Source organism: Poecilia latipinna, unplaced genomic scaffold (genome assembly GCF_001443285.1).
Source record: "Poecilia latipinna isolate Pla-1442-1.1 unplaced genomic scaffold, P_latipinna-1.0 Scaffold1466, whole genome shotgun sequence".
Classification (NCBI taxonomy): domain Eukaryota; kingdom Metazoa; phylum Chordata; class Actinopteri; order Cyprinodontiformes; family Poeciliidae; genus Poecilia; species Poecilia latipinna.
This window is the reverse complement of record NW_015114082.1, coordinates 120,186-136,401: the sequence shown is the minus strand read 5'-3', so window position 1 is coordinate 136,401 and position 16,216 is coordinate 120,186. Positions and strand designations below refer to the sequence as shown.

General features: G+C 36.1%; 1 protein-coding gene across 1 annotated transcript in view; it reads right to left on the bottom strand.

Annotated features, from left to right (window-relative positions):
• Positions 1–1,267: 1,267 nt before the first annotated feature.
• Positions 1,268–16,216, bottom strand: part of itga2.2 (integrin, alpha 2 (CD49B, alpha 2 subunit of VLA-2 receptor), tandem duplicate 2) — a 24,648-nt gene continuing 9,699 nt past the window's right edge. Inside the window, exons 6-30 of the mRNA XM_015057486.1 lie at positions 15,557–15,684; positions 15,328–15,476; positions 14,579–14,729; positions 13,718–13,883; positions 13,491–13,567; positions 13,060–13,198; positions 11,798–11,943; positions 11,540–11,683; positions 11,221–11,424; positions 9,960–10,090; positions 9,721–9,884; positions 8,502–8,653; positions 8,289–8,399; positions 8,097–8,182; positions 7,029–7,167; positions 6,744–6,827; positions 6,577–6,653; positions 6,391–6,474; positions 6,185–6,287; positions 5,993–6,103; positions 5,766–5,873; positions 5,126–5,239; positions 4,941–5,030; positions 4,606–4,722; positions 1,268–3,310 (exon numbers count right to left, since the gene is read on the bottom strand). Coding sequence (XP_014912972.1) covers positions 3,221–3,310; positions 4,606–4,722; positions 4,941–5,030; positions 5,126–5,239; positions 5,766–5,873; positions 5,993–6,103; positions 6,185–6,287; positions 6,391–6,474; positions 6,577–6,653; positions 6,744–6,827; positions 7,029–7,167; positions 8,097–8,182; positions 8,289–8,399; positions 8,502–8,653; positions 9,721–9,884; positions 9,960–10,090; positions 11,221–11,424; positions 11,540–11,683; positions 11,798–11,943; positions 13,060–13,198; positions 13,491–13,567; positions 13,718–13,883; positions 14,579–14,729; positions 15,328–15,476; positions 15,557–15,684 — 3,065 coding nt within the window. The 3' untranslated portion in view covers positions 1,268–3,220. The remainder of the gene's footprint in view (positions 3,311–4,605; positions 4,723–4,940; positions 5,031–5,125; positions 5,240–5,765; positions 5,874–5,992; positions 6,104–6,184; positions 6,288–6,390; positions 6,475–6,576; positions 6,654–6,743; positions 6,828–7,028; positions 7,168–8,096; positions 8,183–8,288; positions 8,400–8,501; positions 8,654–9,720; positions 9,885–9,959; positions 10,091–11,220; positions 11,425–11,539; positions 11,684–11,797; positions 11,944–13,059; positions 13,199–13,490; positions 13,568–13,717; positions 13,884–14,578; positions 14,730–15,327; positions 15,477–15,556; positions 15,685–16,216) is intronic.

Genomic DNA, 16,216 nt, shown 5'->3' with positions numbered 1-16,216 from the left:
CATGGATAAGAAGTTCCTGATGGAAACCAAGTGACACTCAAGCTCATTCTGGAGGCTCCCAGGGTACTCAAAGATTTAAAAAATGGGACTACATGTTATCTCCAAACGGAGACTTCGTGATCAGAAGCTCAGATCATCTTAACCGACTCCTTTCTAAATCAAGGAGTAGCAGTCAGTTCTACTCTGAAGCTCCTCCTCCTCTGAAGCTCCTCTAGATGACACATAGTTTATTTCAGCTACTCATTTCTAGGATCTCATTTCTTCAGTCATGATCCATGCCTCATGTCTGTAGGTGATGGACTAGAAAATCAGAAGCTTTTCAATTTAGCTCAGATCTTTCCTAACCTTGACCTGCAAGAGTGTTGCCAACATTACTGCAGATGTTGACTTGTCCATCCATCTTCTGCTTCATTCGGCTGTCACTCTGATACCCGGTCTCCTCCGTTTGTGACAGAGAGTAACCACCATCATCTGAAGTAAGATAAAACTGTGAAGTTACAGAAGCAGGCACCCTCCCATTTCTCTGTCAATTGTAAGTCACCTCCCTATTTACTGAACACAATCTTCATCTTAGAAGCCTTAGAATAAGTAAGAAAAAGACATGGATAAAATTTAGGGGAAAAAACAAATTCAGGACAGCAGTTAAAAAATATGCAGTGATATCATCTCTGATTTACATTCACATTGCAGCAATTCAGCAGTAATCATCCCACTGTGTTGGGGGAGCCAGTTGTTTGGCCCTGTAGCTGCCAGTCATCTAAAGAAAGTCCCAGAAGGATGAACTCACAAACGTGCTCAAAAACCTTTCCTGTATCTCATTTCACCAAGTATTTCCACATCGCTCCCTGTACACCTATACATAGAATCTAACAGCTGTTTCACAACAGTGCGCCGCGTGAGTAATTGTGAAATAGTGCAGCTCAGCCGTTTATCAAACCTCGTATACCCCCCTCTGACAAGGAGAGACTCGGAGCCCAAGATCCTGGAGAAATATGCAACTTATAAGATACGAATGGCATATTCTATTTGGCCAGATCTACAGAAATGAATATTAAAGACCGCTGGTTGCAGGTGTTTACTCTGTGAGAAGGAAAACAGTTAGAAACACATTCCAGGACTGTCAAGGGAGAGAATAACCTTACAGTGGGAAAACATGGCAATCAAAATGTGAGGAAAGTGGTTGTTTTAGATATAAATGTCAGCACGGTGTTCCTAGAAGACAAAGGACTGCTGAAGATGTTCCAGTCAGAAACAGCAGGGGAGACACTTAAGAAAAACGAGGATATTTTATTTAAAAACGGCACCAAATCACAGGGATCAGACTTTTAATACTTTGGGAGGAACTATAATTAGCTTTTTGCTGCCACCTCGTGTCAAAGATGTGCCAATGCATGTTTTCAAATTAATGTGACAAAATATCAAATGTCAAATAAGTCATGTTTATAAGATTAGAACATTATCAATAAATATATTTATGTTAATACATTACATTAGTTAATTACTCACAGACTGATGTTTGGAACCTTTATAATTATTTTCTGTTTACAGTTTATGGGAAAAGGACAGACCAATACAAAAAATATATATATTTCTATTTGAATATATGTATTCAGTATTATATAACTGTTTCAGGTTGAAAATGTCCATCAAAAATGTTCGATCTTTATTTCTACTCCACTAAATGTCTTTGGAAACAGTTAATGCCCAAACACTGTAAAGCATAATGCACATAAATGCACATTGGCACATAGACCTCTAATAAGAACAATGACATGATGCACCATCACAGATAAATTAAAGTACAAGCTTTGAGATCTGAAATAAAAAAAATATGCATGTAGAAGAGCTTAACATGGGATGAAGTTGTTATAGACCAATTTTGGATGTGTTAAATTTGAATAATCATTTGTTGGTAATGAAAGAACTCAGTATTTGTATTATATTAATTTACATATTATTTGACTATCTAAATAATCAGTAAATTTAATAATTTAACTGAAAACTATGGTGAGCTTTCATCAACAAATGACTAATAAATGACGCCTCTAATGATAAAAATCAAGTACCACAAATGTAATCAATAGCCGTGTATAAAGTTCCAACTCCACATAATAAAAAATCTCTGTAAAATCATACTTTTAGTTCTTACAATACATACAGAAAAAAAAATTAAACACAGCAACAACATACAGTACGCTCCATATTTATGTTCCTAAAATACATCCATGTTTTATTGCAGCAGCTGAATCTCACGCTGAAATGGTTTGAAAAACCAACTGTTCATTTGAGACCAAATAAAGGTTAGCTATAGGAACCTTTATTAGTTCTCAATGATTACCTGATTCCCTGGGGTACAAATATGATGTGGCACAGTTTTATTCTCTTACTCTTCCAAACGGAAAATATGAAAGGACAAGCCATTCAAGTTGATCCCCGGAAATCCGAAAATAGCAGATAGAAAATGGTGATTTACCTAAACTTAACCACATTATCAGGGCACTGATTGAAACAGAAGAAAACAACAAGAAGTGTGATAAACTATGCTTGATGACAAGCCACCAAACTGTCAGGAGGAGGGATCTCCAATCTGAGGAAATGGCAGCAGTTTTGTTCAGCTGATGATACAACTGCAATTATATGAATTTATTTGAAAGCCTTTTTCAACATCTGTGTCAAGGAGTTTTAATAAATAAAGAGGGTGTTGTAAATTACCACTTACAGGATCTCATTCTTTTTTTTCTATCTTGTTTTTAGACCATTAATGTCAGTACTTTTAATATAAAAGTAGCCCTGAGAGTGAGATGCAAAATTTAATCCCCAAGTCAGTTTGTGGCACAAACTGCTTAAAGCAAAATAGGAAAACAAAACAAACATTTCCCTCCCCAAAAATCATGCAAGATCCAGTTACAGTGTAAAATTGCAGATGATAATTCTGCATCTAATTGCAAAGTCCATCCATAACCTAAAAAATTATTATTTATGATGAAAGACAAACAGTGCACTTTTGTCACAAATCTCTACAATTCACAAAGCAAAGCACAACAACAATCCCCTGTAAAAGAGCTAAAGAACTTAATCTCATTCATCCACAAACTTACAAGCATCCGTTTTCTTAAAGTGCCCAGTTTCCAGTGAATACGTTCTGACCCGTTTGCGCTACAGCTGTGCCAATACCAACACTGGAGCTTTACAGACAGAGAGATGGCTGAGGGGTTCCTCTTCACAAAACTCCATCATCATGTGCATCGGTCTGTTTGTCCTCATCATCCTCCTTCTGAAGCTGATGGTACTTTCTTTTGAAAAATCCAAACTAGAGAGTAAAAAGATGGAGGTTACTTTGTGCTAATGTTAATCCAAGAAAAAATGCAGTTCCAGCACCCAGTGCTGTGCAAAGCTTTTAAATGACCCCTAATTTTTTTATTCTTTTTCTTCAAAAGACTGAAACTTTCTCGTACTACCAGGGCTTTGGTAGAGCAGTATTAATTTTCAATCTTTCTTCAGAGAGAATAAAAACAAGCTAAGAATGCTTTTGAAAGTTGCAGATCCATAACAAAACGGCCACCCAAGAATAATGTATTGATACCAGAACTTTCCTGCTTGAACGCAAATTCATTACAGAAAGATTTGTGTCAAATACCCAGTGAGACAGAGAAATTCAGGAGAAATGTTGTTGCAAGCAGTAGCCTGGAGACCTAGCAGGCCAGTACCTTATCCAGAGATTTAAACGCGCTACGTCTTAAACCTGTCTGAACTGTGGCCTTTTCCTCAACCTTTATTGTTTCTTTCCTTAAGGCCACTTCTCTAAAAAGGCTATTGTAATATTCCTTTTGGAAATAAGTGGCTCAAATAAAGAAACACTATTATTTTTGGTGGCTGAGAAGTAGCCCTTTTTTTTTTTTTTTTTTTTTTTTTTACAAATTTCAACCATTTTTTCTGCATAACTTCTCAAAAGCTTATTTTAACCTGAGAATCAAGCCTCATCAGAATGCATATTCTAATTCATTCAATGTGACTGTGTATTCCTGATATTTAAGAAAAGTAACTCTGTTCATTCCCATTTATTGTGTTACCAGAGTAAGAAGCCATGTCTCTGGTTTCTGTAGTTCTCTATCATAACATCTATGTCTCTATGTCTCTGGCAACTATGCTATGTTTGCTATGCTCCAGTTCTGGATTTAAGTAAGTGTAGAAATAATCTAAAATCAGTGAGAAACTTAAAAATAACTTCAGAAAGCACAGAAAATAGCTGCTTGAGACTGCTTTAATAAATTGCCGAAGGTCTTTTATAGTTAAATATATAAAAAAAACGGCAAAACGTTTTTAGGATTTTGCTCAGTATAGTGCAACATAGGGAGGTATTTCAGTAGAATGCCAATTTTCAAATAGTTCTTTTAAATTACAATGCATACAGATGCATCATCCAATGAATATAAATAAGCTTCATCTTGTTATTTTTTTTTTTAAAGAAGATACATTACATGTAGTTTACTCTAATTTACTCCTATTTACTCGGAATTATCACAGTTGCTTTTCCATCAACCATAAAAAAATATGTCCCCAGTGATAATCTTCAGTATTTTCCATACTTTTTAATGAACTCTTTACCTTATACAGCAGACCAACAACCAGAGCCAGCAGCACCAGACCACCTATGGCACTACCAACTATCACACCAACTGGAACATCGGCTTTCTCTCCAGGTTTGCTGACAGGCAAAACCACCTGGACACAAAGAGGTTTTGGCAAGGTCACTGTCAGATCCGTCTCCAAAGAGTGCGGACAAATAAACTTTAAACTTATGTTTTCTTTGATGTACAGTTCCCACAAATAGAAAATGCCTGAATAATCCCATCCTGCATGAGTAAAATTTCAAATGCTGCAGTTTCACATGAGGTGTTTTGTTGTGAGGTACAAACAGAAACATCTTAATGTGAACTTACATCCAGATGCTTGTGTTGGACAATGAGAAGATCCGGTTTGGAGGTCTTCACATCCAGGCTGGAAATCAGATCTATGCTCTGATATGAAGCCTAGCACAGGAAAATTGTGGATTTAAGATATTAGTATGATTTCAATTATCAGTAACATAAAAATACATTTGAAGACATATGAGGTAGAGATTTACCGTAATAAATGTGCCATTCCAGATTCTTGTTTTAACCTTTACCAAATAGTCACTCTTTACTTCAGTGTCTTTAAGGATGCATTCTATTTTCTCACATTTTGCACTTGTACAGTCCTATCAGGTGGAAAAAAAAAGAAACAATAAAACGATTATAGCAACAACAAAAAGGAGGAAAAAAGCAGATCAATTTGGCATAATCACCACAGGAACTTCATCTACATGAAAATCATACTGGCAGAAAAAGGAAATTTACACATATTTGTTTTGTAAGTTCAGCCCTAGTGGTTAAAATAATAAGACTGGACTAAACTACTGCATTATTTTTCTACTGCATTGTTTTTGTATTATTATTTTGTTCTAAAAATTATATAATTCGAAATAGGTCATAAATGATACAAAATGTGTGTCCTGGAAATAGTTTTTACAGTGGAGTAATATGTAGTTTCAATAAGCTGACAGATCTCATAGAACCCCATTTAAAGCGGGAAGCACTGTGTTTGCTACCATGTGCTCAATACGGTAAATATAAAAAAAAGACATATTTAGGATTTGATACTTTAATGTGAACATGCAATCGGAAATATCATAACCACACCATTAAAACAAGGTAAACATTGAACAAAGGGAGTCACCAACTTACCAGTGTCTTTGTACCTTTGAGATTCTCCTCTCTGAATGAAACCGTCTGGGTTTGTTCACCAATGTGTGGAGGATTCTTTAGGCTGGTGGAGCAGCTGATAGATCCTCTCTGTTTGTGGACATGACCATCAGTAATGCAATTATCAAAACCCATTTACTGTAAATTATATTGGCAAAACAAATATGCATGTGGTGGTATTTTCATTATTACAGAATAGGAGCACTCACAGCTTGTGGCTCCACGCTGGTTAAATACAGGAGCGGATTTTCACCTTTTGTTTTCACTGGCAGACTTATTGTGAGAAAAAGGAGGCTGAGAGGGAATATACCTATTGAGACCTTTGAACACATTTTGCTTTAGTCATTAAATACAATAAAATGAGACAATAATCCTGCATAAGGTGGATTTGCTAAATGTACCTTCACTGTAAAGGTAAACTCCGGTCCTATGTCATCCAGAGTCTTCACCGTGGTTACCACTTGATTGGTTGATTCTGCCACATAAAAGTTGATATTTGACTCCCTGTGAAACAACAGGAAAAGTATTTAACGTATTTCATGATGCTATTCTTTAATTTCATATTGCTGATAAACTGAGAAAAAGAAAAAAAAAAAAACAGACTCACGTGGACAACACAACTCCTGTGTCAAATTGCACAGGAATGGATATTTGCACAGAATTGTCGGCAGGATTTTCCTCTTTTCCATCACTGAAAATCATATCATATCAATCACTCGTCTCATTATCATCTCATGAATGTTCATTTAAAGAAATTCAAAGTGGAATTAAAAGGATTTCCAGGTCTTTGTACCTTCTGGCCTCAAATTTCACAACGGCTTGGTTTTCCTGAGAATCACAACTGTAATCAAATGTGATCTGAAAGTTAACCTGTAATGAAATAACAGGGTGTTAATCATAGCTGTTTGAGAAATTAATAATGACACCAAATCCAGCTCAGAAAACAGTATTTATATTTACCTCTTGGTCTTTCTTTAATACTGCAACTCCCACCTGACAAGTGACTGTATTTTTTAGCGTTGATGTGCATTTGACTTCATCTGTCTGCAAATACAAAGTGCACACTGGACAATAATATTTATAGCTTTATGTTTTATTACCATTGACTTTGAACACTTAACTCAGCAGTATTCCAGTGAATACAAAGCAGATTTTGTTTAGTTTGCTCATAACAATACAAACATGACATAAAATGGCCAATCATTTGTGAACAAACTCAAATACACAGAAACATAAAATACTCACAGCCGTGGCAGAGGAGTAGAAGAGGTTGTTGGAGAACATGACAGAGACCTGTGTGTTGTATGCGTTCTCATTTTTATTCTTCACAACGACTTTGAATTTCAGCTCTCGGTTGTTGGCGCTGAACAGAACGGGACTTGAGCTGTAAAAGAATCACACAGAAAACTTTATTGAATCTGATTTCGAAACACTGGGAAAGCACTTTTTTTTTCTATTTTATTTTGTGACAATTGAATAAAGCAGAGGGAGTAATAGGAACTGAGCATACTCCGCACATTCAGAACAAACACAGAGACCAAAAAAGCTCTTAAAAGCTGTGGTAAGCTCTCTCTGAAACTGTTGCTTTCATTTGAATTAATTCAATGCCTTAGTCAAAATTGGCACTAAATACTTGAAGCTCACCCTCCAAATTCTTAACAGACTTTAGGTCTGCAGACTCAGAAAGTTTGATTTTCCATCTGTTGACCTATTTCTGTGCTGCTTTGACCGGGCAGCTGGAAATATTATCCTGCTGAAACACTGCAGTTAAGCTGCAGTGTGTTTTATGCTACAGAAACATATTTTGAGCTCTTTTCCACATCTTTACCAGGACTGCCAGTAAGCATGGAGGCCGCTGTCAATCTGTACTACTACAAGGCTTCTTGTCATATCATAACTGGTTTACAATTGCTGTTCTGGTGAAAAACAAATTACAGGGATTTAAGGCTGTTATTAAAAGAGATGCTTCAATTTGTACCAAAGGAATATGTCAACACAATGTTTGAACCCATGACTCATCATTATAGTTAGCACTTTGACTGCACCTGCTGCAGGACAATCATGATGTAACAGGAAACAATTATACATTAATCATCACAAAACAGTCTTTTAATTATTACTAAGATCCTCATTGGGTCTTATTTCGATGCTAATCAGTTGGAGATATAAGTCAACAACCAAAGCACTTTGGTAGTAGAATCTAAATAGGTTTGAGAGATGGAGGATCTCTGCACACCTCCAGCCAATGAGAGCAGTAATTGTTAAGTCAAGTGTGCTGTACTATATAGGACTGCAGTAAGCTGTCATTCTTACCTGGACCCCTGCCTGTCCGCCTTCACTTTCAGCTCCAGATCATTAACACACAATTCATCAGACCCACAGTCTTTAGTAAAAGGGATCTGAAACAGTGATGGACCAATAAATTCAGCTGGATGCGATGCTGCAGTTTTAATTAGGAAACTAATTTATCATCACTTAAAACATGTTTTAAAGCTTCTTACTTACAAAGAATTCAAAGGCTTTTGGAGAAAAGCTGTCGAGGACAGGGTTGACGTCTGGATTTTCTTGCTCAACTTCTACTTTCAGACTGAGGGAATTTACCAAGTCTGGTGTTTCCTGTTTGATGTATTAAAAAAAAGAGCAACACAAGTCTACATCTCCAGAATAGGAACAAGAGAGGCCAATTATACTCAAAAAGATTTGACGGTGAACACTTACCTGAACATGAACCCTGCGATCTACACATTGGGATGTGGAGGATACTTTTATCTTCTCCTTCAGGTATCGTTCGTTGTTTACTTCAAACTGTCCTCTTGAAGTTACCCGTGAACCCTTCAGGTCAGCGTCCAGAGTCAATGTGTAGGACACATCTGAAATGAAAGAAACAAGATCAACAACAAAAAAAAAAAGGAAAACGATATTTGAGACTCAAATATTGAACCCCTCCAAAACGTAGACATTTTGGCACAGATGTTTCTGAGAATTACTTGGACTATACACAGCTACTTTTGAAAAACAAAAATGAGGCTGGAATAAATTGTTCCTTTATTATTTACACACTTTAGACTTTGACCCATAGATACACCCATCCGTCCGTCAAATCAAATACATGTTTTATTTGATTTCGATCAAAAATAAAAGTGCTTTAAAACTATGGCTATTTTGCAAAACCCACACAGTCTCTTTAAGAAGTTCCTACTCTTTCTGAAACTCCTACTTCAGTACATCCTCACAACAATGTTTCTTCATTATGCCATTTTCAACTATTCATAGGAGCAATGCACTGAGAAGTAGCTGGTATGACAAATAAAACACATTCATAGTTCCCCAGATGTTTGCTAATTGCTGCTGCTGCTAGTTTGGAGGAGTTGAGCAGGGAGTGGGTGTTCTCTGAAGCCAAAAAATAAAAGGAATGCTTTTTAGTCTATACATGACACGACATGCAACTTTAATTTTAAGCACGTCCTTCTTAGTTAGAAATCCTTGAAGTTTGATTCCCAGTGTAATGACGTTTGGAAGTAGGAGCTGTCAGGGAAAACGTTTAACAACTTTAAGGTGTTTTTATAGCATTTTGGAAGCACTTTGCTCTTACATTTTTAGAAATGTCTGAATTTAATTCTTTATACCAACTCCTTTATTCCTCCTTTATTGCTTGTTTAATCTAAACACTTCTATCCTAACTCCATTAGTTTTCCAAATCTGGCTCTTGTATGTTGGATCTATTTCTTTTCAGCTTCCTTCTAATCTACTTTGTTTTAGTAACAGAAATAGACACATTTTAATGAAACAAAAAAGCTAAAGATAAGTTCTTTAATAAAACTGCCTGTGAAAAAAAGTAGCGTAGGTCTATTTGAAGATACAGCAATATCCTTCCTCTTAATGTTTTTTTGCACAGTCAAATCTATTGTTTAAAGTTACTTTGAGGAATCCAGCTTACCTACGGGTCCTACAGGATTTGTGGGTCTGAATGAAGCACTAAAACAGATGTTCACGTTGAAGCAAGAGACTTTGCGTCCACTACTGTCACAGTCTTTGTTTAAAATGTTGATTTTATCCGGTTTGAAGGAGGCTTTAGCTGTAACAACTGCCACTCCTCTGGACCTGCAATCAAAAGTAATATCAGTTGCATGTTCGCATGTTCACAGTGTTCCCACACAACTTTTTTCTGGAACTCACCAAAGCTGGACAACGGATCCGTAAGCACCAACGGAGATGTCAGGAATGGTATCATCATTCAGGTCTTTATTGCTGTCTAAAGATCTTCCAAAAAACTGAAGTTGAGGATTCAGTTTGGAGCCTGGGATTCTCTGTGAAACAGTAAATACAGTTAAGTCCAACACTAGTCATATCTCTGGTCAAAACAGGCTTAAAATTATTTCCGAATAGACACACAATGATACCGAGTTACTGTGTGGTACCGAACGTCAACGTTCTCTTGGAAATGGCCAGGTGCACTTTATCATGCCACATTAATTTTTGACAGTTCATTTCTTCAGTCATAAAAATCTAAATGAATCCACACTGACTTTATGTAATTCTGGTCTTAAGAGTTGCGTCTCAATCCAAAGGGAGGATGAGTGGCAGGAGAGTTTCAGAGTAACCTGACTGTCCATCCAGCCATGAAAGAGCTGGAGTTGATGGACCCATCGGAGCAGAAACACGGGTTGGTTGTGGAAACTAAACAACCTGGTCTGAGACATGAAGGCAGCCTTCCAGACTCTATTCCTGGAGCTTCAGGTGTTGGAAACTGATGGATAAAAAACTGGTTCAGAATGTGAATTTGATTCTTCTTTTTTTTCTCTCCCAGTCCTTCGCTCTCAGATTGACAATCTGTCGGATTAGATACTAACCAATATCTAAGGACTTTTTGTGGCACTTAATGAGAAATGTTTTATAACAATTATTCATTGATTACAACCCAAAATTAAGCCTCTTCCCCTTTTCTTTAAACTTTTGAAACATAGGTACACTCTTGACACCTTTTCACCTTTAATTATTTTTTGAAAAACATTTGGCTTCACATTCCTGACACGTTCCTCTCCGAGTACTAGAGAAGGGTTTAATTAATGTCAGTATGTTTGTGTTTATCTTTGTGTCGTATTGAAATTAGTAGTAAATCAGTCTTAGTCTGTTTGTTGAGTTGTTGTTTGGCTGCATTAATTATCATTTCTCATTGATTTTTCTAAAACAAAGTTTTAGTGGAATACATTCTGTGTATACAAAAATCTCCTTGCTTTCATAGAAGTCATTAAATGTGGAGTAAATAAAAGCATCCTTCAGAAATACTTTGAACATGTTAGGAGTGGAATTTTTTCATGCACATTGAAATAGTTAACAAAACATACTAGTTTCACACACATAATTTCAGCTCCAAAGATATACGAATAAAACCTCTACTCTTCGTGTATTTCTTAAACACAAAAGTTGTGTGTTGTACCTGTGAGAAGTCTTTTTTCAGACCCTTGTTGTAGCCATTGTAGATGTAAATCACACCCTTCCTCTGGTCCTCTAGGGGGGCTCCAACCACAACATCACTGAATCCGTTGAGGTCAAGGTCAGGAATGACAGAGATAGCAATTCCAAAACGAGCATTTTCATTTCCAGAAGGACCATTGAGGAATCCCTGCTCACTCAGTATTCCCTTCAGAAGAAGAGACAAGCAAAGTGTGAGACTTATGCACAGAGGATGAGACTCTGGAGTTAAAAATGCTAAAAATTTAGAGATGATTATTATCATTTTTTTTAATCATTGTTACCTTGGTGACAGAGAATAAGTAGACCCTGCCTTGTTCTTTCTTCAGCTCATTCATGTACATGGGCGCTCCAACCAGAAGCAAATCCGTCACTTTATCGTCGTCTACGTCCAGTGAGCACAGGACGCTCCCAAAGTACGACCCAATCTGCAATGAGTTCCAGCTGCTTATCCATCACATCGCAAATCTGATCCGGTTGCAGATGAAAGTGCACATCTTCCACTGAATTTACTAGGTGGATACATCATTCAATCTCCAAACCTGTTTCCCTCTTTCTGTATCCACAACAGCCGGTTGCTTCTGGGGGTTCACAGTGTAGACGATCACTTGTCCGGAATGGTTGGAGCGAGGAGCTCCAGCTACAAAATACTCTGTAGACCCATCAGTCAGCGTGGTGAGAGCATAACCTGCCCAGGAGAACAAGAAAAAGATATACTTATCCAAGTGATTGTGTTTTACTATTTTTACATTTTCCTTTCCTTTGTATGTTTGCTTTTTTCTTGTTTTACGTTGTGTTGCACATGCGACAAGCGATGCTTTCAGCATGAGGGCAACTCGCGTGTAAAACATACCAATCTGCCAGCAACCCAAAGGTAAACAGCAATGGAGGGAGGAAAGAGATGCCTGTTTTACTACACCATCACCATTTTGAGTTTGTGCCAGCTAAATATGACAATGTTAAGGTTTTGCTGTGCACTCTATGCAGGTGGCAAAGTTTTGTTTAGTTTTAAAAAACAATAAGTTAAATTTAAAGAAACATTGTCAGTCGCAGTGTGGCACAGAAAGAGAAAGTACCACCAGGTAGTGCCAAGCAGACAGCAACGACTAACAAGCCTGGACTTCTGTGCAAAACCAGTAAGTGCTTTTGTTTGTTTGTTTGTTTTTTAAACAAGTATTTTCATGTTTAGAAAGACTGGGTTTATTTTATTTTATTTATAAAAAAACATATTTCCTGCAGAAAACAGTTTTTAAATTAAACTTGAAATGCCTGATGAACATTGTTGATGCTAATTTTACAAAAGCACTCTCTATAAAGTGAATATTTAGCAAGACTGGTTGTCATTTTTAGATTGAGGCAGCAAATTACCTTTTCATGGCGAGTATCCAACACTGCTTCTTTTTCTAATTTTTCCAAGTTTTTTCTCTCTATTTGTATTAAAAATGTTCTATGAAAAAAAAAATCTAAAAGCCTGACTTTTTGATAAAATATTTCTTGTTTCTTGTTGTAAATGATTATTTATATCACAGAGAAATAACAATACTCCAGTGAACATTTGTTGAAATCTCACATTGAAATGAAACTTATCCCCTAATCTTGAACAATAATTATGTGGGTACTAGAAACATTTAGCTGCATTGGCCATTCAGTCATCCAACACATCTGTTAAATATGAAGACTGAACTGCAGTCTTCATATTTAACCATATTTAACCATATTTAATCATATTTCTGTACCAGAAATTGTATTTCTGGTACAGAAATACAATTTGTAGGATGTGGCAATAAAAATCTGAAAAGCGTACCCAGCAGTGAGCTGTGATTTCTCTCTTGAAGCGTTCCCTGAAAGGCGGAGAAAGGGAAAATAGTTGCTACAGATCCTTTCTGATGGACAACAGTCCCACTCCAGGCGTATGCTCCCACTGCTCCCAGCATCATCATATCCTAGAAGCACCAGGGAACCAGTAAAACGTCATAAACATCGACACATTGTGGTTCCTTCATTTACCAGCACAAGAGTTTCCAAATAAAACGTGACTAATTTAACTAGAATGAAAAAAAAAAAGTAACACTGAAGGAAAATGGTTTTTAAAGCTGTGGCGGTTCTCTAACAAAGACACTGAGCCTCTGTGGCCACATTAATTCTCCCTTTAACAAGTAGAAAGGACCAAATGGAGATAGATCCACTAATAATTACTTAATATATATTTCTTCTACAATTGTATTATTTCTGTACCTGCTGCTTGGAGTAGTATGCACTGAATCCGACCTGGGACATCTCCATCTGGAAGCTATCTCCCTCTTTTCCGGTACCTTAGGCAAACAAAGCACGATAGAGAAGTTAAGAACAGGACGGCAGATCAACGATAGCAATGAAATGTGCACTTTCCACTTCTCATCTCTGCGGTTGTTTCCTACAGAACATGTACATGAACAGAAAAACAAAATGGAAATAATATCCACCCTCTATGTTGAAGATGCGTTTTCCTAAAGTCCCAGCGATGGTGGAAAGGACTGCTTCTTCTGACACATTGAAGAAGTGCTTCTCTGTGGGCTCACTGGCAATCGATTTGATTTCCTGGATGAGATTTTTTGTATCTATGTTGTTTCTGGTGTAGTAACCCAACACCTGAGGAGCAAAAAGGAAAAACTCAACTTTTACATATTGATATAGAATTAATCAGAGAGAAACAACAATAATCAATGCAAAGGTGCAAGGTCCATCTTTCAACAGGGAGATTATTTTTTTCGGATTTGTAATACCTATAATTTTGTTCAATTGTATTTTTACGAACTGAACAAGTGTAGTCAAATTTCTCTAAATTTTCTTCAGCATTACATTCTACTAACAAAAAGCCACAAATTTACCAGGAAGTACCAATTGCAATAGGCAATAAATCAGTTAATCAGATGATTAATTAAAGAAACCTAAAATTTCTATTTGCATGATTTATTGTTTTTCTATTTCAACAAAAAATTGGATGACAAAAATCTTCAGTCTGGTGTTTAGGTTTAAATTAGCCCTTTTTAAAAAAAAATAATTGTGTTTACAGAGACTAAGTAATTAATTTTATTTGTTGTTTTATTTGTTTATTTTGAATATTTGAAATGTTTTCCAGCTCCAGTGTTAAATGTTCATTAGAATTTAAAGTTTATTCATCTTTGAGAATGCATTTTTCCATTACCAGGGAGGTCAGTAAATTTGAAGCCACTGAACGCATTCCAAGCTTCTTATTTTTCTTGTTTTAAAGAGTCATCTGATGATTGTCTGTTTCAAATCTTAACCTATTCAATATTTAGAGTACACAATAATTGATCACATACCGCAATACCAAATCGAATGATGCCTTGCTTGTCACACTCAGCGATGACGCTGTCTCTAATGTGGCTATCGTGCGACTCCCCATCAGTAACGACCACCATGACTTTAGCAGCTTCAGGTCGGCCACCGTTGCTTGCAGAAAAAGCTTCCTTACTGAGGTAAGGTTACAAACAAAAGACGTTCTTACAGTAAGATAATTCAATTCAACCATTTCTTTAGCTCCGATTCACTATGTGATGCCAAGACACTTTACAATGAAAAAACAACATAATGAAAAATAACGGTAGCCCTTTATGTGATGGGCTGTGCATAAGACTGACATGACACTGTCATAAACATGACATAACACCTATTGTGAACAGGAAGGAGTCTTTATGAACGTTTATGACTGTTGTCATCAAGTGTCATTCGGTAAATAATGACACTTTTAATGCAAAGTTGGTACTTTTAGTGCAAAGTTTAAAGCAACTTTGCATTAAAAGTGTCATAATTTTCCAAATGTCTATGACAACATTCATAGAAATTCATAAAGACTCCTTCATGTTCATGACAGGTGTTATGTCATGTTTTTGACAGTGTCATGTCAGTCTTATGCACACCCTGTCAAATAACTGTCAAAGTGTTACCAAAAATACCCCTAAAGAAAAGAAGAAAGGAAGAAATGACCAAGCCACTAAGCTAAGAAGTAAAAAAAAAACACAGACTCTGCATGTATTTTAAAAGAAAAAAATGTGTTTACTGTCAAACCAACCTGGCAAATGAGATTGCGGCGAAGGTATTGGTAGAAGTGCCATACTTCTGTCCGATTTTGGATGCTGCATTAAGCATCTGGCTCCTGTCTGTGTAACGATTCAGTTTGAATTCAACCTTTTGGTTATCACTATACTGAATGACGCTCATCTATTGTGAGATAAAAAAAAATAAAATAAAATGAAAAAGAGCATTCAAGAATTGTCGTAACTCAATTGCGCAAGAGTCACCTGTGTACTTTGAGGTCCGATATCTAAAGAGGGTATCAATTTGAGCAGGAACTCCGTCATTGGTGGCCAAGGATAAATGCTGTTTGAGCCGTCCAAAACAATCACAATGTCCATCAATCCTGTACATTCTGTAGATTAGAGGGAAGGCTGGTTAATGCATCTTTAAAAAAAGAAACAACACTCTAAAAAAATTGTCTTTAACTTTTACTGAGCCACTGATTTAGGTTTTTTTTTCCATTGACACAAGCAATATTTGTTTGATGGTATTTTGCACATGCTAAAGACATGACCTTATGGTATCCAGCCTTTTTATTTAGCACTGTTGGTCAAGATTGTGTAAGTTTTGACTAAGATACAAGTATTTTGTGATATTTACAGGCCTGCTTGTGTAGTTAATAAGGTTAGTATTTCTGTTTGCAATGATTATTATTTTTTATTATTTTTTTTTAAATTACCTATTAAGTTTCCTTGAACAGATTAAGAAAGGACTATGAACTCTACAACACATGTTATATATATATATATATATATATATATATATATATATATATATATATATATATATATATATATATATATATATTTATTTATTTATTTTTTTTTTTTTTTTTTTTTTTTTTTACAAAAAATCCCTTTTTTTTTTTTTTTTTTTTTGGCCCT